The sequence below is a fragment of the Vulpes vulpes genome, chromosome 1 (genome assembly GCF_048418805.1).
Source record: "Vulpes vulpes isolate BD-2025 chromosome 1, VulVul3, whole genome shotgun sequence".
NCBI classification, from domain to species: domain Eukaryota; kingdom Metazoa; phylum Chordata; class Mammalia; order Carnivora; family Canidae; genus Vulpes; species Vulpes vulpes.
This window is the reverse complement of record NC_132780.1, coordinates 9,762,297-9,787,059: the sequence shown is the minus strand read 5'-3', so window position 1 is coordinate 9,787,059 and position 24,763 is coordinate 9,762,297. Positions and strand designations below refer to the sequence as shown.

The following is a 24,763-nucleotide window of genomic DNA, read 5'->3' as shown; positions in this document are numbered from 1 at the left end:
CTTACCACAGACATAGATACACAAACACACATCACTATAGCCCTACTGCTCTTTCCATGAGTAGTTTTAGAGCTATCAACACACCTAGCAAGTATATAGTCCAAGGGTCATTACACATTCTTAGCTGTGAAAATCCTATGCCAAATATTCCTGTGTGCAAGTCCAATACATGAAATAGGTGAAGTACAGAAGAGCTGTAGACCCTCAAAGGCCCTTTACTTTCTTTCATGAGGAGACATCCCCAGGGTAACAAGCCACCCAGTGATTCCAGACACATTCCTTCTTCAGTCCTACATACTGTTGGGATCTACTGACACTAAGGTAATCAGGATACAGCCAGTCACTGGCCACACGGCTCACAGTCCAGCATGTTACTTACTGGTCTCAAGGAAAACCAGTAATTAGATGGGTTTCATCTAACAAAGGCAAAGACTAGAGTTATATAACAGAAAGGTGATAGAGGCAGATGGAAAAGTTACACAATGTGGGGACTCTGAACTTTGTTTTTCTTTTCTTGAGTGGGCTGCTGATGAGCTGGCAGCTATTAGAGGCTGGTTCTGCCCTTGGGTAGTTAGATGGATCACCAATAAAAACAAATTGAATTCTTTTTTTTTTTTTAAAGATTTTATTCATGAGAGACAGAGAGAGAGAGAGAGAGGCACAGGCACAGGCAGAGGGAGAAACAGACTCCATGCAGGGAGCCGGACATGGGACTTAATCTCGGTTCTCCAGGATCACACCCTGGGCTGAAGGCAGCACTAAACCGCTGAGCCACCCGGGCTGCCCAACAAATTGAATTCTTTATGGAATCATCCAGGAGATCTTGAGACTTGAACTCTGTCATGTGTGAAAGGCTCTCGCTATCCATATCTGTCACTGTCTTGACCACCTTCATGTTTGGTATTTATCATTTCCTTACCTGAACTTTCCATACTGCTCCCTTATGAGACACATTGTTCTCAAAATTTGTCAATTGAATGATCACGAAAAGGTGATACACTATGGTTTAAGTTTTTGTCTCTTTGATTAGTAATGAGGACTTTTGTGTGTATATTCTTGCATTTCTACTTTTATGAGTTGTTAGTTTATATCCTTCACCCATGTACCTACTCTATATTTAGAACTTTTCTCATTGGTTCTATAAACCTGTCATGCAAAGAAGATGCTGACCTTTATTCTTGGTTTTGGGTAAAGAGATTTCATTATGCATTTGCCCTTGGATTCAGGTTTTTAAAAAAATAATGAAATTACTACTTTTGAAATAAAATTCTAATTTTTGGTGATTTGTCTAATTATCTCTGGTTTTAGAAATATCTTCTCTGTACATACATTTTGACCCAACAGTTATACTTCAGAAAAATGTGCAAAGATGGAAACACAAGAATGTTTGTTTCAACTGTGTTTATAAAGACAAAAATAAATAATCCACATATGCATTTTCTAACAGAGCAGCATGCATTGGTTATCAATCCCAAGGGAGCAGAACACCATGCACTGGTTACTCAATCTCAGGAAAGGACTCAACTACATGAACGTTAGGAAAAACCATTGCCATGACAACCACCAAGAATAAAAGTCCAAACAACACGTTTGCCAACTGAATCTTGGTATCAGAGTTGCTAAGGAAAATACAGTGCAGTCAAGTACTGGATGGAACAATGGTGAATTGACATAGAGGAGAGACATTAAGATGCCCATTCATCCCCCATGGCCAGCAGATGTCTTCTAGCAGGTGATACAAGACGATTCACCTCTGGTTCACCTCTCTTGTGCCATATGGAAAGACCTTGTCCCCATCCAGTGGAGACAGATACAGCAGTGGGGTTGGCCAGCGGTCATCTGACACATGCTTAAGCAGAACAAAGGAGTATTCATTGAACTTAAACAGAAACAGATATTCCTAGCCAAAGTGATAAGCCCAGCACAAGCTATTTAGGCTCCCTATCTCTTAGTAAGGAAGTATCCAAGCCCAAGAATCATTTTATGCTGACTGGAGGTCAAAAGACTGCATGTTGAGACAGGCTCTTCCAACATCCATCTATAGGGGACTGAAATATCTCATACAATAAGATACTAAGCAACAAATAAAAAGTCAAAACTGAAATTTAGACATGTAAAATTACATCATAATTTGTAGTGTAATATTTGTGTTATGAAACTATCTTCTGGAAATATTTGGACAAACAGAAGACTCCATTTTTCTTACCAAGCCGTAACTAAATTAATCTGTCCTTTTCCTCCAATAAGAAAAAGATCTAGAACTTGAAAAAAAATTACTAAAAATGGTTCAACAAAGTCTCTTTTATTTTCCACTTGGTATAATAATAAGTGAAAAGGAGATATTACCTGGGCAACTTTCTTGGTTCTCAGCAGCTGGGGTTTCTTCCCTCTACTTCAACATTATGAGCATTAGTGAACTCTCCCAATGTAAGAGGGGTGTGCAAAACAGACTCGTTGAGAGAGGATGACCACATCACCACTCCCAAGGGGTGAGCTATCAAGACTTTCTTTAACCACTGAAAAAAATGACTTTAATGATACCTAATCACAAACTTCCCTTTCCCATATTGGCCAAGAGAACAGGAGTGGAGGTGTTACTTAGTCTTCCTCTAGATCTGCGCTGTCCAGCATGATTGCCACTAGCTATATGTGACAAGTAAGTGCTTGGAATGTAGCTAGTGAGAAGAAATCACAACTGATGAGGGAGTTTTGCTACCTTGTTATTAATTCCAGTCCATAGTTTCATTAGGGTTTACTCTAACTGAGAAAAATAAATATTGCATGATCTCACATGTGGAATCTAAAAAAACCCCAATTTCTAGAAACACGGGTTAGACTGGTGATTCCAGAAACTGGAGACCAGGGGAAATGGGGAGATGTTGATCAGAAGGTACACACTTCCAGTTATAAGACAAGCAAGTTTTGCAGATCTCATGTATGGCATTGTGACTACACTTAACAACAGTACATTATATTACATACTTGAAAGTTGATAAAACAATAAATCTTGAATGCTCTTACCACCAAAGAAAATAGTGATTATATGGGGCAATGTGTTAATTTGCTCTATCCTAGTAATCATTTTGCAGTATATATGTGCACCAAATTATCATGTAGTTCATCTTCCATTTACACAGTGCTACACGTCAATTATAAATGAAGCTGCAAAAGAAAAGAAACCCAACTTCAGATGAACCTTGAATATTATGAGGGAGCCTGTCACAAGATGCTGGGGAACAAGGTTTCAGGCAAAGGGAACAGTAAATGTAATTGTGTACTAACATATATTTATGTGCACTCAGGAAGTTCTGGAAGAGAGTTCATCTAAATAGAAAGTCTTATATCTATGAGGGGATTTAGGGTTGACCTGCTTACCTTTTCCTGGGTAACAAAGCACAATTTCTTTTTTTTTTAAGATTTTATTTATTTATTCATTCATGATAGTCACACACACACACACAGAGAGAGAGAGAGAGAGAGAGGCAGAGACACAGACAGAGGGAGAAGCAGGCTCCATGCACCGGGAGCCCCACGTGGGATTCGATCCCGGGTCTCCAGGATCGCGCCCTGGGCCAAAGGCAGGCGCTAAACCGCTGCACCACCCAGGGATCCCACAAAGCACAATATTTCATTCCAGGATAAGTATTTATTGAACTTGGGTTTCTGAGGGTTAGCTGGGGGTTTGTCAATATGGGCTCAGCTTGGCTAGGTGGCTCCCCTCCCTATGGCCATCACTTCCTCATGCCCAGTGGCCTAGCCCAGCCCCGTTCTCATGGTGATGGCAGAGATGCAGGAGTGAAAATTCAACTATACAAGTGCCTTTCATATCTTTGATCACTCCACATCTGTAACTCAAAGCAAGTCACTGGGCCACACCCAAGGTCAAAATGTGAAGACATACACTCTACCCATGAGGATGTGGAGAAGGAGCAAATGTTTCTGAAGGATAACTTACTCTGAGTTTTACTTTTTTCTTTAGCCTTTTCTGTTTAAATTACTTTAATAACCAGTGTGTATCATTTCAACATTAAGGGGGGAAAAGTAATAAAGTCATTCAATTTAAAACAAAAGAGAACAGGGATGCCTGGGTGGCTCAGTCAGTTGAGTGTCCAACTCTTGATTTTGGCTCAGGTCTTGATTCTGGGGTTGTGGAATTGAGCCCTGCTGGGCCTGGAGCTTGCTTGGGAGTCTCTCTCCCCCTCACCCCATGCATACTCTCTCTCTCTAAAAAAATAAAAATTAAATAAAGATTTAGAAAATAAACAAAAGAGAATAGAGATGCCCAACAACAGACATATATTTATTATTGTCTAGTTTTTAAATGGTTACTTTTTCGGCAAAGCTTACTGAATGAGTTCTTAAGACTGCCATAATGCATTGCAAGCCTCTGGTCTAGCTTCCACCAGCTGCCTGCAACCCCTGGCAGTCCTCAACTTGTTAGCTACATCACTCCGATCTTTTCCTGTCTTCTCATTGCCTCCTCCTCTGTGTGTCTGTCTTCAATTCTGTCTGTCATCCCTCTCTCTGCCTTTCTTTTATAAAGAAACTTGTCATTGGATTTATGGCCCACTCAAATAATCCACAATGTTCTCCTCATTTCAAGATCCTTAAATTAATTACACCTGCAAAGTCTTTCTTCCAAACAAGGTAACATTCACAAGATCTGGATATTAGAACACAAGACATACCTTTTAAGGGCCACCCTTCCACCCACTACACCTATCATACATACTAATTATTGTATAAAATATGCAAGAACTTTTTCAAGAAAAGAAAATGAACACTTTCTTCACCCAGGAAATAAAACATTACAACTTTAGAAATCCACTCTGTCCCTTTCCAATCATATCTCTTGCCTTCCCTGATAAACAATTTCCATTCTGAAATTCCTATTTATCATTCTCTTGTCCTTCTTTAAAGTTTTCCCACATATGAATCATCCTTAATACATGGTGATATTACATTAGTTTTACCTGTTTTAAACTTTACATAAACAGAATCATAGGATACATATTCTTCTGTGATTTCCCCCCTGCTCAATATTGTTTCTGCAATTCCATGTTGTTTTGTATGGCTGTAATTCATTTTTATTTATTGATACATATGCCATTGGAATGAGCCCACTTTATGTAAATATCATAGTGTATTTGTCCATCCTATTGTTGATGGGCATTTGGAGTGGTTTCATGATGCTTTTTATTTTTTATTGAAGTTCAATTTGCCAACATATAGTATAACACCCAGTGCTCATCCCATCAAGGGCCCTCCTCAGTGCCCTTCATCCAGTTACCCCAACCCCCTGCCCACCTCCCCTTTTATAACCCTTTGTTTCCCAGTTAGGAGTCTCTTGTGGTTTGTCTCCCTCTCTAATTTTTCTCACTCAGTTCCCCTCCTTTCCCTTATAATCCCTTTACTATTTCTTACATTCCCAGTATGAGTGAAACCATATGATGATAGTCCTTCTCCGACTGACTTACTTCACTCAGCATAATACTCTCCAGTTCCATCTACACTGAACCAAATGGTGGGTATTCGTCCTTCCTGATGGCTGGATAATATTCCATTGTATATATACACCACATCTTCTTTATCCATTCACCTCTCCAAGGACACCGAGGCTCCTTCCACAGTTTGGCTATTGTGGACATTGCTGCTATGAACATTGGGGTCTAGGTGTCCTGGCGTTTCACTGCATCTGTATCTTTGGGGTAAATCCCCAGCAGTGCAATTGTTGGGTCATAGGGTAGCTCTATATTTAACTTTTTGAGGAACCGCCACACTGTTTTCCAGAGTGGCTGCACCAGCTGGCATTCCCACCAACAGTACAAAAGGGTTCCCCCTTCTCCACATCCTCTCCACATTTGTTTTCTGTCTTGTTAATTTTCGCCATTCTCACTGGTGTGAGGTGGTATCTCATTATGTTTTTGATTTGTATTTCCCTGATGGCAAGTGACACAGAGCATTTTCTCATGTGCTTGTTGGCCATGTGTATGTCTTCTTTGGTGAGATTTCTGTTCATGTCTTTTGCCCATTTCATGATTGGATTGTTTGTTTCTTGGCGGCTGAGTTTAGGAAGTTTTTTATAGATCTTGGATTAGTATCTGCCATCCGCCTTTTATCTGATATGTCATTTGCAAATATCTTCTCCCATTCTGTAGGTTGTCTTTTAGTTTTGTTAGCTTTTGCTGTGCAGAAGCTTTTTGTCCTGATTAAGTCCCAATAGTTCATTTTTTGCTTTTGTTTCCTTTGCCTTCATAGATGTATCTTACAAGAAGTTACTGTGGCCAAGTTCAAAAAGGTTGTTGCTTGTGTTCTCTAGGGTTTTGATGGATTGTCTCACATTTAGATCTTTCAACCATTTTGAGTTTATCTTTGTGTGTGGTATAAGAAAATGGTCTAGTTTCATTCATCTGCATGTGGCTAATTTTCCCAACACCATTTATTGAAAAGACTGTCCTTTTTTTTTAAAGATTATTTATTTATTTATTCATGAGGGAGAGAGAGAGAGAGAGAGAGAGAGAGAGAGAGGCAGAGATGAAGGCAGAGGGAGAAGCAGGCTCCATGCAGGACGCCCAATGCGGTACTCGATCCCGGGACTCCAGGATCACGCCCTGGGCTGAAGGCAGGCACCAAACTGCTGAGCCACCCAGGGATCCCCAAGACTATCCTTTTTCCAGTGGATATTCTTCCCTGCCTTGTCAAATATTAGTTGACCATAGAGTTGAGGGTCCACTTTTGGGTTCTCTATTCTGTTCCATTGATTTAGGTGTCTATTTTTGTGCCAATACCACACTGTCTTGATGACCACAGCTTTGTAGTACAACTTGAAATCCGTCATTGTGACGTCCCTGGCTCTGGTTTTCTTTTTCAATATTCCTCTGGCTATTCGGGATCTTTTCCGATTCCATGATTTCATGATATTTTTATACATTTCCTGGTGCAAACTTGCACAAATACCTTCAGGATATACACATGTAGGAGGAAGATTGAGTCAAATTTCCTCAGTAAAGCAAACTTTTCCAACATCACATAATTTATAGTTCTACCCTCTGTGAAAAGAGTTTCCATCCTGCCATATCCATCAGTTGCCATTATCAGACACTTTCAGAATATGGTGATTTAGTGGGCACCAAAACGGTGCCTCAATTTGATTATAGTTTTTAATTTGCCTGATTATTAGTAAGGTTAAGTATCTTTCCATACTTTATGGGCTATTTATATTTCCTTTTCTGTGAAATAACTGTGTCTTTTGCCCATCTCCACAGGCACGAGCTGTCCCAACAACCTGAAAGAAAGGAGCTTGCTTTCTTCTGCTCCTTGACTTTCCGCTGACCCCATTTCAGCCACACTCCTCCAGCCCACCCTGATCTTTGCTACCACCTGAAACCTGAACACAAACACTTCATTCTCCAGCCAAACTCCTTGTTCTGCTCACTCTCTACCTCACTGCAGTGACTCTGCTTGGCCGGGTATTTGGTTACTCTTCCAAAGAATGCCAACTCAACAGAAGGTCAAGTCTCCCTCCTACTGAAAGAACTTTTTTATTTTTATTTCTTATTTCACACTCAGAATCTTCTGTTTTAGGATTATAGTGAAGCATTTCAAGAACCACAGGATTATCAGAAGCAGTTTCCTGATGTCTCATAAAGAATCAAGGTGAGGTTTGGCAGTCCAGAGTGGTGATTAAGAGCATGAAATCTAGAGTCAACACAAGCCCATGCCAGGCTCTACCCTGATCAGCCATGGAGCCCCAAACAACTCACTTCCATCTCTTTGGGTCTTGTTTACCTCATCTGCAACTGGGAGTGCAGGCTTGCTGTGAGGGCTTTAAAAAGATACTGCTCATAAGAAGCTTCACACAGCAAGATAATAAGCTCACTGAATGCTATCATTATCAGCAATACAAGCATTTACATTTGAACCAAGAAGGCTTACCTCAGATTCTCACTTGGGAATGTTTTAGAACTATTGGAGGTGGCTGGTTTTTCAACTCCATGAATGTACTAAATGCCACTGAACTGTTTCCATTGAAAAGGTTCATTTTTTAATAAATATTTGTTGGGAGAATCCCTGGATGGCTCAGTGGTTTGGCGCCTGCCTTCGGCCAAGGGTGTGGTCCTGGGGTCCCAGGATCGAGTTCCACGTCGGGCTCCCAGCATGGAGCCTCTTCTCCCTCTGCCTGCTTCTCTGCCTCTCTCTCTCTCTCTCTCTCTCTCTCTGTGTGTGTGTGTGTGTGTGTGTCACTCATGAATAAATAAATAAAATCTTTAAAAATAAATAAATATTTGTTTATTTTTTTAACTTACATATTTATTTATTTAAGCCATACATCCAATGTGGAGCTTGAACTCACAACCCTAATATCAAGAGTTGCATGCTCTACTGATGAGCCAGCCAGGCACCCCTTCACTTCAATTAGAAAAAACATTCTCATTTGGGAAGGTCATAGATTTCAGCTGCATTTGTGGGCATGAGCCAAGTTTTCCTGAGAGTTTTGGGTCAGGATAAGGGGTCGAAGACAACAAGTTGACTGGTGAGGTTGGGAGAGGGAGCAGGGGGTGTAGCAGTCACATATGTCTGCTCTGTCCCGTCATCTCGCAAGTCTAAATGTGGCTTGCCAGAGTCTCTCTGCCATGCCCTCTTTCATCCCCCACCTGTGAAACCCATCTTGCAAGACCCAGTTCAAATGACACCACCTTCTAGGAAGCCCTCCCAATCCTCAATCCCAAGTACTCAATCATTACAAATAAATACTAATGAATACTAATAGGATCATTGAAGACTTTAGTTTATCAGGGTCTGCTGTCCCACTAGTCTAAGAAATCCCTAGAAGCAGGGATTGTGCCCAGTTCCCACCATGTCAAAAATGGAACTCATTATCTCCTTCCTCAAACTGGCTCCTGATCTGTGTCCCCAAACCAATAGACAACATTACCATCTACCCCCACACTGGGCTCCTCCCTCACACAGCCAACACATAACCAAGTAAGAATAGGTTCTTCCTTCTGTATATTTTCCAAACCACGCCTCCTCCCCATGCTCATGGCCGGGTCCTCTATAGGCCTGGAGCCTAAAGAAGCCACTTCTGTGTCTTTGGACCTGCAGTCTCATCTCCCAAAATCTGAACAATCTCCCTGAAACTCAAATTTGAACATTTTGTTCTCCTGCCTAAGACCTTTCCGGGGCTCCCCATCATCTTAGAACAGAGTCTACACTCCCCTCCAAGTCACATAAGGTCCAGCAGGTCTGACTCCTGCTGATGACTACAGCCTCATCATTGCCCAGCCCAGATCCTGCCAGCCTAACAGCACCTGACCATGCTCCCCTGCCTTGGCACTTGGATTCCTCTGCCCAGCATGTTCCCTCCCTAATCTCCCCCTCCTGCCTCAAAAACTCTTATTTAGTCCTCTAGTGGCTCATCCTGAACATACAAGGTTGAAGCAAATGCCATTTCTGGGTCCCTACAGATGCCTGTGCCCCCCCCATCCCCATCCTGATCCCTCTGTCTGATCCACCATCCCCATCCTGACCCCTCTGCCTAGGTCTCCATCCCTCTGATGCCTTTACCTGACCTGCCCTGACCTTTCTGCTTGTGTCCCTGTGCCCACGTTGACCTGTCTTCCCTGCCCTCCCCTGACCCCTCTGTCGGTGCCTTCTCACACCAGCCCTGTACATCCTGAGCTTCACCGACTTGTGGCTATTCTTTCTCCCCAGTGGAGTGAGAGCTTCATGAGGGCAGGGCCCAGGGTCACCCCTGTGTCCTCAGCATCCCTTAGCACAGGCTGGCACGGATGACCAGTTGACTGAGCGTAGGTCAGATGACTGGCTTAAGCGTGTTGAAGGCTTAGGAGGCCGGGGGACACCGTGGGAGAGAGAATTTTCAGAGTGGATATTTGAGTTGATCCTCAGAATGCTCTCAGGACACACCTATCACATGCAGGCCTTTTCTGTCTACTGTGACCTTTGAACACTGAGAGAGGCAATACCCTGGAAAAAAGAAATACTTGGTTTTTCAGGAGGGAAATGGAGCTGGGCCAGGGTTGTGTTTGAAAGCAAACACAGGCACAAGCAGATTTCAGACACTGTACATAGCGTGGCCCACGTGCCTACATCTCATGCCAGAATGCACACGCAGAATGCCCAGCCACACACACACACACATAGTCACCAGTACTACGTGCATACATACACATGTGAATGCACAGTCAGACGTCAGGGTGGACACACAGACACACATGCAGACGCCCTCCAACAGGCATACTGCAAAGCATGTACTCAGTTGCTCACAAACAGATACAGAGACTGGCGTGCATTCAGGCACACTGGCCTGCACACATGCACCCTGTCATAAGCTCACACAGGTGTACACGTCTCGACATAAACAGGTATGGATACCCTCTTGTGTGCGCACGCACACTCCACAAAGACAGGGGTGTTCATCGATACAGGTATCAACATGGACACGCTGATACATACGTGCGCTCAGACGGGCAGAGACCCCAGCATGTGCCCAGAATGACACACATACACAGATGTATAAAGAAGAAGAAACATGACACAGGCCTCCAGGAGAACCTGTTGCACACACTGGCATGAACAGAAAGATCCAGAAGCACACAAGAGGGCTGAAAGGCTGACTTGCAGGATGAACATGACAAGAGGAGATACAAAGATATGGATGGGCAAGGTGCTGTGTCCCCATCAACCCCCAAACAAGCTGAGGGTTGTTTGCACCCTCCTCACACTCCACCGTCCCTCCAGGAGGCCACCTCTGAGGTCAAAGCTCCATTGGAAGCTCCAGGAGAAAGGCTCAGCTGTGCCCCAGAGGGAAGGGCAGGCAGATTCCCACAAGGCTTTCTCTCCCTTCCCCGTTTCCCAAAGGGGAAGTATTCAGAACTTCAGACCAGAGAACATAAAGTCCAGAAGGGGGTTTAGAGAACCGCTTCCTCATGTCCTTCATCCTGAAGATTAATAGGAATAGCTATTACTTATTGGCACTTACTGCCATGTACTTCACAGCCATTAACCCACTGACTCTTCCCATAATGGGGGAAGAGGCAGGTCCTGTCATTGGCCTCAGGAGGCTCAGAGAGATGAGGTGAGTTGTCCAAGGTCCCACTGCAAGAACGGATAAGGGATTCCAATCCACGCCTTAACTGTGCTCTTAACTGCTGTGCAACCTGCTGGTTGGGATTAGGGGAACTGACACTTGCCAGGCTTGTGCTAGTAGTCCAGCCAAGCTTTTCATGACAAACAGGGGTACCTGAGTGGCTCAGATGGTTAAGCATCTGCCTTCACCTCAGGTCATGATCCTGGGGTCCTAAGATTAGCCTCACATCAGCAGCTTCTCATTCTCCCTGCCTCTCTGCCTACTTTTGTGTGTACGCTCTCTCTCAAATAAGTAAATAAAATCTTAAAAAAAGAAAACAAGCCAACAAACATTCCTAGCCAATGAACAAAAACAAAACAAAGCAAAACCAAAACCACCAACAAACAACTTTTCTATCTCTGCTTTGTTCTCTGCCCTCTGTTTCCGCCCCAGAGGACTAAGGCTTAGCGCAACATGCCGGTCTGAGTGCCAACCTCACCCACCTGCACTCAGCCAAAGTTAGCTCTGGCATCTGAACAGGTGAGAGGAAGTTTTGACCATCAGATGCTGCCTCGTGCCCTATGGGGCCCACAGAAGATCAATCCAAGACCCACATGGTGCTTATGTCAGAGCCAGCTGGGACCAGCCTCAGGGCTACATGGTGCCACCCTTGTGACCCCCTGAAGTCAGCCCCTGTGGCCGCCAGGGCCTACCGTCAGACCCTCCTGGCACCAGGGCTGGCTCCGTTAGTGTTCTCTTGGTATCAAGCCCAGTGTCAACTGGCTTTCAATGCTAGTGTCTACTGGGGGCCAGCTGATGCCAGCAGCAGAAGTTGCTAGCGCATCTCTGTGCACTAGCAACTATTTATTAGCACTTACTGCCATGTACTTCACAGGCATTAACCCACTGACTCCCACATGCCAATCCCATGCCACCCCTTGCTACACTTGGCCTCCACTTGGCCCTCACGGTGGGCTAGGCCAGTCAGTGGAGGTAGGAGAGGACACGGTTCAAATCCCAGCTCCCTACCTGCCACCTCTGTGACCTCAAGCAAGTGCCAGCAGAGAGGCTTGCTCTTGTGAACAGCAAAACGAAGATGATATGAACAAGCCCCACTGCTAGAAGGATTCCATGAGCTCACACATCCACACACTGGCTCTTCACAATTAGTGCTCACCAAAGGATAGTGCCCTATTGTTAAGGAAGAAGGTCACTGAGGAAGGACAGCAAGGCCACCATGTGTTCTTACTCCCACCCTCAGTCTCCAGGGCTTGGCTCTCTCCCCACTCAGTTTTCCCAAACCTCTCCCACTGTGGGTCCCTCTGTGTGCTGCCAGCAGCCCTGCCAAACCTGCAATCACCCCAAAGGGACCTCACACGCCCTCACCCTCCACCTTCTCTTCTCAGGTACTCCCTTTCCACTGGCGGGGAAACCCAGCCCCAGAAAGGGGAGTAAGCACGCAGAGGAGACACAGGAGCCCCTGCCCACCCTCTGTTGTCTCTCCTCAGTATCTCACATATGAAATCGGGAACACTAGTAACCCCACTACTAACAACAACAATGGGGATGATGATCCTAGTGAGCTCCCCAGGGACCTGGGTAGAACCAGTGAGGCTTTCTGTAAATTACACCCCTTGAGACACTTGGGACTTTGGGGCCCCGTACTGGTCGATGTCATTACTATTTCCAAGTCTTGTCCAGTCCCTCTGCCACTCAGACCACAAGTTACTCTTCTTTGCTAAAGGAAGTTCCACTTAAATGTGGCTCTGGACTTCTACCTCTTTCCCAATCACAGAGAGGCAGGGACACTGATCCTAACCTTGCTTTGAAGTCCTATAGGGATTTTCTGTTCAAAGCAATGGCAGGGCAAAGCCTGGGGCAAGTGCTACTCTTTGATCCTGCCAGACTCCCATATACTCCTCCTCCCAGGAACCCTATCACAGCCAGGGGTCCTCCCTCTCACAAAACCCTCAGATCCAGTCCCTGGGATCTCTCATCCCATGGCCTTTAACCATACATCCCTCTTCCCTCAAAAAATCCCAAATCTACAACCATACATGCTGTCCCATTCCAACAAAAACCCAATTCTCTGGATTCTTGTCTCCAAAGATGCCCTAATCCATAATTTTTGGATCACTTCTCACTCTACCTCAAATCCAAAGTCCAGGAGTCTGAATCTATATTTCCAAAATCTTAAGAATCAGAATTTGCTTACTGCTTCACCCAAGTCTATAGACTTCAGGTGACCCTTCCTAAGGGCCCTTCCACTCTGTTAATCTCCCAGGTGTCCCATCCTTCTGACTTGCTGTCTTGTCCCAAGCTCAGCTGTGAGTCCAGGGGTGGAGGTGGGGAGGCACTATATCTGGGAAATGAAATGGCACAATTAACAAACAGAACCAAAGTCCACCCTTCTCTCCCAGGTGGTATAAAGGCAAACCACCCCAGCCAGCACCATCTGACCGTCTTGCCCAGTGCCACCATGGTGGCCTCAGGGATCCTTCTGGTGGCTTTGCTCACCTGCTTGACAGTAATGGTCTTGATGTCTGTCTGGAGGCAGTGGAAGCTCTTGGAGAAGCTCCCTCCAGGACCTACTCCATTGCCCTTCATCGGGAACTACCTGCAGCTGAACATACAGCAGATGTCTGATTCCTTCATGAAGGTGTCAGGACATAATGAATGGGTGGAATGGAGTGGGGCTGGGGGGCTTGCCTAATTGATCTGGGACTTTGTGGCAGGGGATGGGCAAGGTTGGATCATTCTTAAGAAAGTAGAAATGTGCAGGTTGGGCGTCAGGGTCCTGGACAAGAAAGAGCAGATTTTGGGATGTCCAGCCCCTTGAGTAACAGAATGTGGGGGAACGCATGCAGTAGGTAAGGACTGCTCTCAGGGCCAGGTCCCAGTGGGGGCTGCAGCCTCTAAGCACTCCCACCTCCATCAGATCAGCAAACGCTATGGCCCGGTGTTCACCATCCACCTGGGGCCTAGGCGCGTCGTGGTGCTGTGTGGATACGAGGCGGTGAAGGAAGCTCTGGTGGACCAGGCTGAGGAATTCAGTGGGCGAGGCGCACAGGCCACCTTTGACACTCTCTTCAAAGGCTATGGTGAGGGGGCTCTGGGTGAGGGCCCGTGGTCAGGTACACTTGATGCCTCAATTTCTCCACTCTTCTTCTCCTGACTCACCTGCCCAGAGCTATGGCCAAGTTCTACCCCTGCTCCCCTCTGTCCTGTTCTTGGTTATTGTGGCCTCTCCTTGGTCTTCTCTAGCTTGACTCAGGGTGTCTGTGTCTCTACTCCTCCTGCTTCTCGGCCTATCCCCCTGTTCTCTCTCACCCATGCCTCTTCTTCCTCTGGGTTTGGGAGGAGCTCTTGCTTGAAACCCAGGTCATACATCTCTACGTCCTTTACTTTCTCCTGATTGTTTTCTTCCAACCTGGTCTCTAAATCTTTCAGTATTTCTCTCTGACTTGTATTTCTCCTTGTCTCCCTACCAATCGCTCCCCAACCCATCTTTCCCTGCCTCTTGCTCTCTGACTACCTCTGTCCACCTCTGTCCACACCCCTACCCACATCCTCTCAGCCCTATGCTCCCTCCCCAGGGGTGACGTTCAGCAATGGGGAGCGGGCCAAGCAACTCAGGCGCTTCTCCATCACCACACTGCGGGACTTTGGAGTGGGAAAGCGCGGCATTGAAGAGCGCATCCAGGAGGAGGCAGGCTTCCTCATTGAGGCCCTCCGGGGCACACGAGGTGAGTGAGCAGGAAGGAGAGAGAAGGAGGGCTACACTCACACAGGCATGTGCTTTCTCCTCCAGGAAGGGGACTGGATTGGGAGAAGGGATCCAGGCTCTGGGATCCTGTGCTAGAAGTTTGGCTCCTCACTCCAGGGCCCTCCCCCAATTCTCAGGCTGGCATCAGAGCACCCAGTTGATGCTTTCCCAAATTGCTGTCTCTCCCCACCCCCTACCCATTCCCCAGGTGCCTTCATCGATCCCACCTTCTTCCTGAGCCGAACAGTGTCCAATGTCATCAGCTCCATTGTTTTTGGGGATCGCTTTGACTATGAGGACAAAGAGTTCCTGTCACTGCTGCGTATGATGCTGGGGAGCTTCCAGTTCACAGCTACATCTATGGGGCAGGTAACCCATCTCAATCTGGCTCTACAACACTACCACTGCCAAATGCTCCCCCATGTGGAAAACAGCTGCCCCAAACTGCATCCTTCTCTAGTAGGGTATTCTAAAAAACAGCCCCCATTCTTGGACAATTGAACGTTGCATCAGAACTCAGGACATGTGTCCAGGACCCAGTTTCCAAAGACACCTGGATATCTCAACAGTAGATCCTCACCAAAAAGAGGAGGAGGAGGAGAATGAAGAGGGGAAGAAGGAGAAAGAGGAGGAAGAGAAGGAACAGGAGGAAGCGAAGGAAGAGAGGGAAGGAATAGGAAGAAGAGGAATTGGAAGGGACAGTAAAGTGGAAATAGATGGAGGACGAGGAGAAGAGGAGAAGGAGGAAGAGGAGGAGGAGGAGGAGGGGGAGGGGGAGGAGGAGGAGGAGAAGAAGAAGAAGAAGAAGAAGAAGAAGAAGAAGAAGAAGAAGAAGAAGAAGAAGAAGAAGAAGAAAGAGGAGGAGGAGGAGGAGGAGGGAAGGGGGAGGAGGAGGAGGAAAGGAGGGAAGGGGGAGGAGGAGGAACAGAGGAAGAAGAAAGAAGAAGAAGACCATCAGAGCCTGCAGACAAGAAACACATCCTCATACCAGCTCTCTCACCTGGGTAGGTGTTCTCATCCCGACCTAACCTTAATATCTAATAGTTGCTCCCTATTAAGATATTCCATCTTTCCGCCTGAGTATCTTAGCACCTGGACAAATAACCTCCTCAGCCCATTTCCCGAACACCCAAACACCAGGTGCTATAAAATCCAGCCCATTAAAATAATTTGATATTTACACAGATGTCCCACACTGGCCCACTAGAATAGCTAGTAAGTGCCACCTACAAACCCAGATAAATATCTGAACATCATGACAGGTTCCAGTAATGGCCCCCTAAATGTGTAAACACACCTGGGTAAACTGATCCCCAAACACTGAAAAAGTATCCCCCAATCCAGCTCACTCAAACACCTGCAGATATGCCCCCTATTAGCCCATATGAATAACTCACACACATGAACAGATGTCTCCACCCACATTTAAAACACCTGCACACCAGCCCCACTTAATACCTGAAACCTAGACAGAAGCCCTCAATTCAGATCCACTATGAATAATTGCCTCAAACCTGTGAGATCCACATATGAATGCTTAAACAACTAGATATGTGTCTCCCATCAAATCTTGAATACTTGAAACCTGGATGTGTCCCAATCCATCTCACCTACATTCTTTTTTTTTTTTTAAGATTTATTTATTGATTTACTCATGATAGACAGAGAGAGAGAGAGAGAGAGAGAGAGAGAGAGAGAGGCAGAGACACAGGCAGAGGGAGGAGCAGGCTCCATGAGCTGGGAGCCCGACACGGGACTCCATCCCAGGACTCCAGGATCACGCCCGGGCCAAAGGCAGGCGCTAAACTGCTGAGCCACCCAGGGATCCCCTCTCACCTACATTCTGAGACAGGAGCCCTCACACTGAACTCACATGAAAATGTATATATCTCCTCCCATCAAGCCTCATATATAACCTAAACACTTGGACAGGTGCCTTTAACCCACTGCCTTCCTTGCCCCAAGAAAGGTCCTGCTCCTATCAGGACCTACCCACTGACGCCTGTCCTTCCCATCCTTTCTTCTCTCCCCATCCTCAGCTCTGTGAAATGTTCCATTCAGTGATAAAATACCTGCCAGGGCCACAGCAACAGGCAATTAAGGAGCTGCAGGGTCTGGAAGACTTCATAACCAAGAAGGTGGAGCAGAACCAACGCACACTAGACCCCAACTCCCCTCGAGACTTCATTGACTCCTTCCTCATCCGCATGCAGGAGGTACAACCCAGCAGCATTCCTCTTTTGCGGACAGCCTGCAAAGCAGGCAGAGGGAAACCAGGCTGGGATGGGGAGAGCAGAGGCCCATTCTTATCATCCCCCTGATAACATCCTCACCATCCCAAGTGTAATAACCCTGGCTGCTCCATCTATGAGCACTTGCCCATGGGTAGGACCTGCAGGTGAACCATTAAGCAACACTTGTGTACCGTGTGCTTGCTGTCTGCATCCCTCTCCTTCTAATATTCCCTACCATAAAATTGTGACGCCGGGGCTGATGAGTAAAGGACAGATAGGCAGCCAGGTAAAGAGTGTGGAAGGGTGTTTTGGGCAGAGCCAGCAGCCTGAACAAAGCCTTGGCTGGACTGAGGTCCTCTCCCCACCTCTGGTCTGGATCTAAGAGAGGTGGGTCCACACGGAAAGATCCCGGAAGGGCTCTGAGGGCCCTGAGGGGAGTGGGTCTGGCCTGAAGCCCTCTCTCCCTGCAGGAGCAGAACAACCCTAACACGGAGTTTCACTTGAAGAACCTGGTGTTGACCACACTGAACCTCTTCTTTGCGGGCACTGAGACAGTCAGTACAACCCTGCGGTATGGCTTCCTGCTGCTCATGAAGCACCCAGATGTGGAGGGTAAGCCGGGGAAGGGGGGCAGGCAGTGAAACAGTGGCCACAGATCCTAACACTTCCTCTGAGTCCACTGTAATGTCCCCACCTTTCCCAGGGCCCAGGACCCTAGGGATGCCCTGTTATCCAGCTATAGGTGATATTCTGCTGATAAGCATCAGCTGAGTTTCACTCGCTGTGAAAATGTTGAAAATACCTGAACTGACTGGAAGTTCTGTGCCGAGTCAACTGTATGTGAGACCACATACAGCTTGAGACCAGGTGAATAGGATGCTTCACCAACAATGTTTATGGCCAAGATCTGTTTTGAATGGTCTACATCCATGTTACAGATAGATATACATATTTGGACTCTCATCCCCACCCTGAGACTCCCAGATACCTAAACACTTTCCCCCTCCTCCCACAGCCAAAGTCCATGAGGAGATTGATCGTGTGATTGGCAAGAACCGTCAGCCCAAGTTTGAGGACCGGGCCAAGATGCCCTACACAGAGGCAGTGATCCATGAGATCCAAAGATTTGGAGACATAATCCCTTTGAGTCTGGCCCGCAGAGTCACCAAGGACACCAAGTTTCGGGAATTTCTCCTCCCCAAGGTATTTTCCTGTCTGGCCTACAGGGACCTCCAGCCTGCTCCTTGCGACCTAGCATCTCCCATTCCCCTTAGAAGCTTCCCAGCCCCTGTCCCACTGTCTCAATCAAACACTCCCCCAACCACCATTTATTTCCCTTCAAACCACCCACTCAGAGATTCTTGAATCCTTTATCTTCCCCAGAGCTCCTGCCACAGGGCATATGAGCCCCATGTCCCCAAACTTTCTCTGTTAAAAGACATGAACCTCATTTCTAGACCTCTTCTCTCAAGGGCATGAATCTCATGTCCTCCAGACATCTCACCTAGAGAGGCACAAACTTGATATCTCTCAAACTTCCTGTCTCTGGGAGCATGAACCCATATCCTTTCAACTTCCTGCCTTGGAAGACATGAGCTCCACATCCCCCATACCTTCTGTCCTAAGAGACACAGAATCTGTGCTTTTCAAACTTCTCTTGTCAGGAGACATGAACCCCATGTCTGCCAAGCTTCCTTCTAAGCACCCACATTCCCACACCTCCCATTTCTCATCACCTAGGGCACTCCAATTGTCCCTTCAACCTCCATGCACTTTGAGCACACGATACCCCCACTCTACCTTATCAGATCCCTCTCTCCTCCTCACCAGGGCACCGAAGTGTTCCCTATGCTGGGCTCTGTGCTGAGAGATACCAAGTTCTTCTCCAACCCCCAAGACTTCCACCCTCAGCACTTCCTGGATGAGAAGGGGCAGTTTAAGAAGAGTGATGCTTTTGTGCCCTTCTCCATTGGTAAGAGACCACTGTCTGCTGCCAAGCCACTGCTCCCACCAACAGGGCCTCCTTCATCCCAGCTCCCTCTCTAAGGTGTAGCCTGGTGTCTTTCTCCAGCTTGGAAGTCCCTCTCATGCTCTACCTTGCAGCCCATCAGTTGCCACCTCCAGAGCTACTTGAGCTCAAGCAAAAGGATAGAGGTGATCATACCCGTTTCAGAGAAGCAGAAAAATCAAAGCCCTCAGTGAATCAGAGATTTGTCCAGAGTCATTTACATTCTTCTTTAGGTTGGGAGGAGATGAGAGCCCAGCAGCCATATCCGAGTGTATACTTGAAGGGAAGGGGCACATAAATTTCCCATTGCTACAGACTGCTAGCTCACCCCCATCTCCTGTGCAAGGGAAACTGATGCTCAGAGAGGATTAGAGATGTCTCTGAAAGTCTCTCAGGCCTCGATATTGCAGCACCTCCTCCCTGGGTAATGCAGCTGGGGATGGACAGTGGGGCAAGAGGGCAGTGAGAGCAGGCCTTACCTCCAGCTCTCCCATTCTGTGTCTTCAGGAAAGCGATACTGTTTTGGAGAAGGCCTGGCTAGGATGGAGCTCTTTCTCTTCCTCACCACCATCTTGCAGAACTTCCGCTTCAAGTCCCCGCAGCTGCCCCAAGACATCGACGTGTCCCCCAAGCTCGTGGGCTTAGCCACCATCCCACGAAATTACACCATGAGCTTCCAGCCCTGCTGAACAAGCGCTTTGGGAGGGTAGGGCTGGTTGGGGGAGCAAAGCAGAGATAGGTAGAGGGGCGTGGCTACTGAGAGTGGCGGGGTTATTGGAGGGCGAGGCTAGCAGGAGGGAGGTGGATTAATGAAATAAGAGGGGCAGAGTGGATGGGAGAGGAAGAGGAAAGGAATGGGCTTTATTCACCTTGGAAAACATAGATTCTTCAGAGGTGGGATGAGAGGAAGGGAAATTATTGAGCAAATATTCTCTGTTGGGTCCATGCAAAAGTGTTAACACATTTACTTCACCTAATGCTCACATGGCTATGCAACAGAAAACTGTTTATGCCCATTTACAGGTGGCAAATCTTAAATAATTCCCAAGGAATCTACAACAATGACCAAAAAAAAAAAAAAAAAAAAAAAAAAACCTCCTAATAAACGACTTTAGCAAAGTCACTAAACATACCAAAAAAAATTTTTGTGTTGTTGCTTTCTATACACTAGCAAGAACTCTATGAAATCAAAATTAACACAATACCATTTACAGTCACTCCAAAAAAATAATATACGTAACTATCTAACAACACATGCACAGAATCTAACAACACATTCACAGAACTTAAATGCTGAAAGCTACATAACACTGAAGAAAGATCAAAAATTTTTTAAGATTTTATTTATTTATTCATGAGAGACAGAGAGAGAGAGAGAGAGAGGCAGAGACACAGGCAGAGGGAGAAGCAGGCTCCATGCAAGGAGCCCAACATGGGACTCGAGCCCGGGGCCCCAGGATCACACCCTGGGCCGAAGGTAGGTGCTAAACTGCTGAGCCTCCCAGGGATCCCCAAAAGATCAAAATTTTTATATAGACAATCTGAATATCCATTGATAGATGAATGGATAAAGGAAATGTGTGTGTATGCAATATGCAATAGAATATTAGTCAGTCATAAGACGGAAGAAAATCCTTGCATGTGTGACAACATAGATGAAACTTAAGGATTTTATTGAGTGAAATAAGCCAATCAAAGAAGAACTAATAATATGTGAATCCACTTGTAGGGTGAATCTAAAATAGTCAAACTCATAGAAGCAGAAAGTAGAGTGGTGGTTGCCAGGGGCTGGAGGAAGGGGAAAAAGAGGCATTGGTCTTCAGTGGGAATAGTTTCCTTTGCTGAAGCTGAGTAAATTCTAGAAATCTGAGGCAGGACATTGTGTCTATAGTTGGCAATACTGTACACTTAATTTGTTAAGAAGGTAGTTCTGTTGAACGTTCTTTCCACAACTAAAAAAAAAAGAAAAGAAAAAATCTAACAACAAAGAAGTATAAACTAAAAATCAGAAGGATTTACTGACACACTAAAAAAAGAGGATTAAAAGTCACCTCAGGGGCACCTGGGTGGCTCAGTGGTTGAGCGTCTGCCTTCGGTCCAGGTCATCATCCCAGGGTACTAAGACTGAGTCCCGCACAGGCTTCTGGAGCCTGCATCTCCCTCTGCCTATGTTTATGCCTCTATGTGTCTCTCATGGATAAATAAAGTAAAATCTTTAAAAAGAAAAGTTACCTCGGGGATCCCTGGGTGGCTCAGCGGTTTAGCGCCTGCCTTTGGCCCAGGGCGCGATCCTGGAGTCCCAAGATCGAGTCCCGAGTTGGGCTCCCGGCATGGAGCCTGCTTCTTCTCCCTCCTCCTGTGTCTCTGCCTCTCTCTCTCTCTATCATAAATAAATAAATCTTTTTTTTAAAAAAAAGTTACCTCAAAGTGATGAATAACTTGGCCTTTGTGATTGCTCAGGTCAACCTAATACATCGCATAGAGATTGGTAAGACCAAAATGACATTTATTTTACATATATTTAATTTAGGTGACAGTGTGCATACCAGTGAGAATGATTCGGTTGAAAATATAGGAATTATGGCATAAAAGTTAGTCTGGAAATAAAAGTCATGATGTACGAACGAGTTAGGGGCAGATGGGGCTAGGCAGGGAAAGATAAGGAAAAGTCCCCAGAGTCAGGCTTCTATCCACTCCCAAGAAAACAGAGATAAGACAGTAAAAACAGAAAAAAATAAACCCAGCTCTCTAGCTCCAAAATGTTAGGGAGTATCCCCCTTTAATGGCTACTAAGTAATCACAGAAATCCCAGATGCAGAGAAATGTTATGGAGGAGATATTGACTGTAGAGAAGGGAACACTTTGTGCTCATGACATTTACAAAAAAAAAACTTGTTACAAGCCCACCTTTTTTTTCTAAATATAGACATGATACTTACAAATCCACCCTGATATTGATGAGAAATTTACCAAGTTCCCTTGTCATTTTCCTATAAAAGACCATAAAAGTCCTCAGTGGCAACCCTATGGGGAGCTCTCTCACTTTTGAGAATTTTCTCTGTATTTCTGCTTAATAAACCTCTATGGCTTTGCTCACTTTCTTGTCAGTGAGATTCATTCTTCAACTCCATGAAACAAGAATCAAGTTCTCCTGTATCAGTCACATGCAAATAAATGTCCTATTATAGTTTGAAGAAAGTACCTTCTTATACCTTACTCAGCTCAACCTCCTCAGAAAAGAATGCTCACAACTGGAAGCAACACAATGAAGGTGGGACAGCCATCACAAGGATCATTTTTAGATGTTTAGAAATGTTTTATAAGTCCTTTTTTAAAAATGATTTTATTTATTTATTTATTCATGAGAGACACTGAGAGAGGCAGAGACATAGGCAGTCTCCATGTCAGGAGCCTGATGTGGGACTCAATCCCTGGGATTCCAGGATCATGCCCTGGGCGGAAGGCAGGTGCTCAACCACTGAGCCACCCAGGAGGCCCTTATAAATCCTTTTAAATAATTTCTGTAAACTACGAAGATATCTGTGTATCTAATACTTGAATGTGTAGGAAAATTTTGGAGATTAGTTATACTGTACTTTGAATTCCTGAGAATATTAATGAGCACCAAACTGTCAGATCTTTTCAATTGTGATGTAATATTGTTTGAAAAGGTTACTGGACTTGGGTCCTTGGACCTAGGAACAAGAGAAACCAGGCTGAACCCAAAATTTAAAGGCACAAGCAAAGCTTTATCAGAGCTTATGCTGGAGCACCAAGGAGGCAACACAAAGGAAAGAATCCTCAGGCTGACTCTATGAGGTCAGGAAGTCTTTTTAAAGAAACTTAGGTGGAAAAAGCAGGACTTCTATGCAGGTAGAAGTGGGGATTTATTAGTACCCGCATACTAAAAGGTTATGTTTCTTCTTATATTACATGTCTAATTAACATGTTAAATCTTACCCTTCAGGGTGCAGAGTGGCTTAGTTAAGTGTTGGACTCTTTTTTTTTTTATGATAGAGAGAGAGAGAGAGAGAGGCAGAGACACAGGCAGAGGGAGAAGCAGGCTCCATGCACCAGGAGCCTGACGTGGGATTCGATCCTGGGTCTCCAGGATTGCGCCCTGGGCCAAAGGCAGGCGCCAAACCGCTGCGCCACCCAGGGATCCCAAGTGTTGGACTCTTAGTTTCAATTCAGGTCATGGTCTGGGTGCCTTGAGGTCAAGCCCATGTAGAGCTCTGCACTCAGCAGGGAGTCTGCTTGAGATTCTCTCTCTCCCTTTCCTTCTGCCCCTCTACCCACTAGCACTCACACACGTGCATGCTCTCTCTCTCTCTCAAATACATAAATAAATCTTAAAAAAAAAAAACACCTCTACCCTTGTGTGATTTTTAGTATTATAATGAAGGGAAAGTTGCTGAAATTTTGGCACTGGGGGGTCCTTCTTGGTCCAAACTGGTTTGGCCTGGTCTTAGTAGTGAGCATCCTCCCTCCCCATTCCTGCAAGATATCCTAATCAAGAAGCACAGAGTTTTAGCTTTTTCTTCTTCTTCTTCTTCTTCTTCTTCTTCTTCTTCTTCTTCTTCTTCTTCTGGAGGTAGCTATTAGGGGTACCTGGCTGGCTCAGTTGGAGGAGCTTGTGACTCCTGATCTCTGAATTGTGAGTTCAAGCCCCACATTGGGTGTAGAGCTGACTTAAAAGATAAAATCTTAATAATAATTAAAAAAAGAATGCTGGATTTTGTGGTCAGGATTGAGGGGACCCAAGTCTAGTCCCTACCCCTAGTCTACCCTGTATGTTTCTGAGGAGACAAAAAGGGCTCTTACTCAAATAAATATGTTACCCAAAATAAGTCAGAGGGTTGCCTGGGTGGCTCAGTTGGTGGAGCATCTGCCTTCCGCTCAGGTCATGATCCCAGGGCCCTCAGACCTGTATTGGGCTCCCTGCTCAGCTCAGAGCCTGCTTCCCCCTTGCCCCCTGCTCCTGCTTTCTCTCTTTATCTCTCTCTCAAATAGATAAATAAACCCTTAAAAAATCAAGCCAGAGTTCAAAAAGAAAAAAAAGCAAGAAGTTCATCAACATAACTCTACTAACTAGTAGAGTGCCCAGCACCTATTAGCTGCAGGGTGATGTTTTAAACATTAACCATCTGGTATGACAAGGTGCTGACCAATGAAAATGAATACTATTTGCCTTTGCTTTTTCTTTTTTTAAAGATTTTTTTTTATTTACCTGATAGAAAGAGAGTGCACAGAGCAAGCACAAGCAGGGCAGATAGGCAGAAGGAGAAGCAAACTCCCCTCTGAGAAAGGACCCTAATGGGGGACTTGATCCCAGGACCTGGCAATCATGCCCTGCCTTTTCTTTTCCTATTGAGAAGCAGGGGTTAATATCATGAACACTGGTGTCAGACAAGTTGGGTGTTTAAATCCCAGCCCTGACTGTGTAACCCTGCAAGTGATTCCGTCCCTGGGTGGCTCATTTTCTCATGAGTCTGTCTGGGGACATATGTTTCAAGCATTTCGAATCCTAGGGGATTTGTTAGGGGTAACAGGTGACTTCTTATTCTCTTTCTGTTGTGTCAATTTTTTGCTTTCTGTTTCTCGATTTCCACGTGCCTCTTTCTCTGCCTCTCCCTCTCTCCTATCCTCTCTCTAACCAGAATATC

General features: G+C 45.6%; 1 protein-coding gene across 1 annotated transcript; it reads left to right on the top strand.

Annotated features, from left to right (window-relative positions):
• Positions 1 to 13,517: 13,517 nt before the first annotated feature.
• Positions 13,518 to 20,325, top strand: LOC112928291 (cytochrome P450 2A13-like). Its single transcript, XM_072753259.1, has 9 exons — positions 13,518 to 13,748; positions 14,028 to 14,190; positions 14,686 to 14,835; positions 15,064 to 15,224; positions 16,895 to 17,071; positions 17,560 to 17,701; positions 18,105 to 18,292; positions 18,920 to 19,061; positions 19,605 to 20,325. Exons 1-9 carry the CDS (start codon positions 13,569 to 13,571, stop codon positions 19,784 to 19,786), a joined length of 1,485 nt encoding a protein of 494 aa, XP_072609360.1. The 5' UTR covers positions 13,518 to 13,568; the 3' UTR covers positions 19,787 to 20,325.
• Positions 20,326 to 24,763: the final 4,438 nt, after the last annotated feature.

Excerpts from the sequence above, each read along its gene's own strand:
- LOC112928291 (XM_072753259.1), top strand. The coding sequence starts at position 13,569 with ATGGTGGCCTCAGGGATCCTTCTGGTGGCTTTGCTCACCTGCTTGACA. Across the intron at positions 13,749-14,027 it reads TGTCTGATTCCTTCATGAAG|ATCAGCAAACGCTATGGCCC; the intron begins GTGTCAGGACAT and ends CACCTCCATCAG. Across the intron at positions 14,191-14,685 it reads CACTCTCTTCAAAGGCTATG|GGGTGACGTTCAGCAATGGG; the intron begins GTGAGGGGGCTC and ends CTCCCTCCCCAG.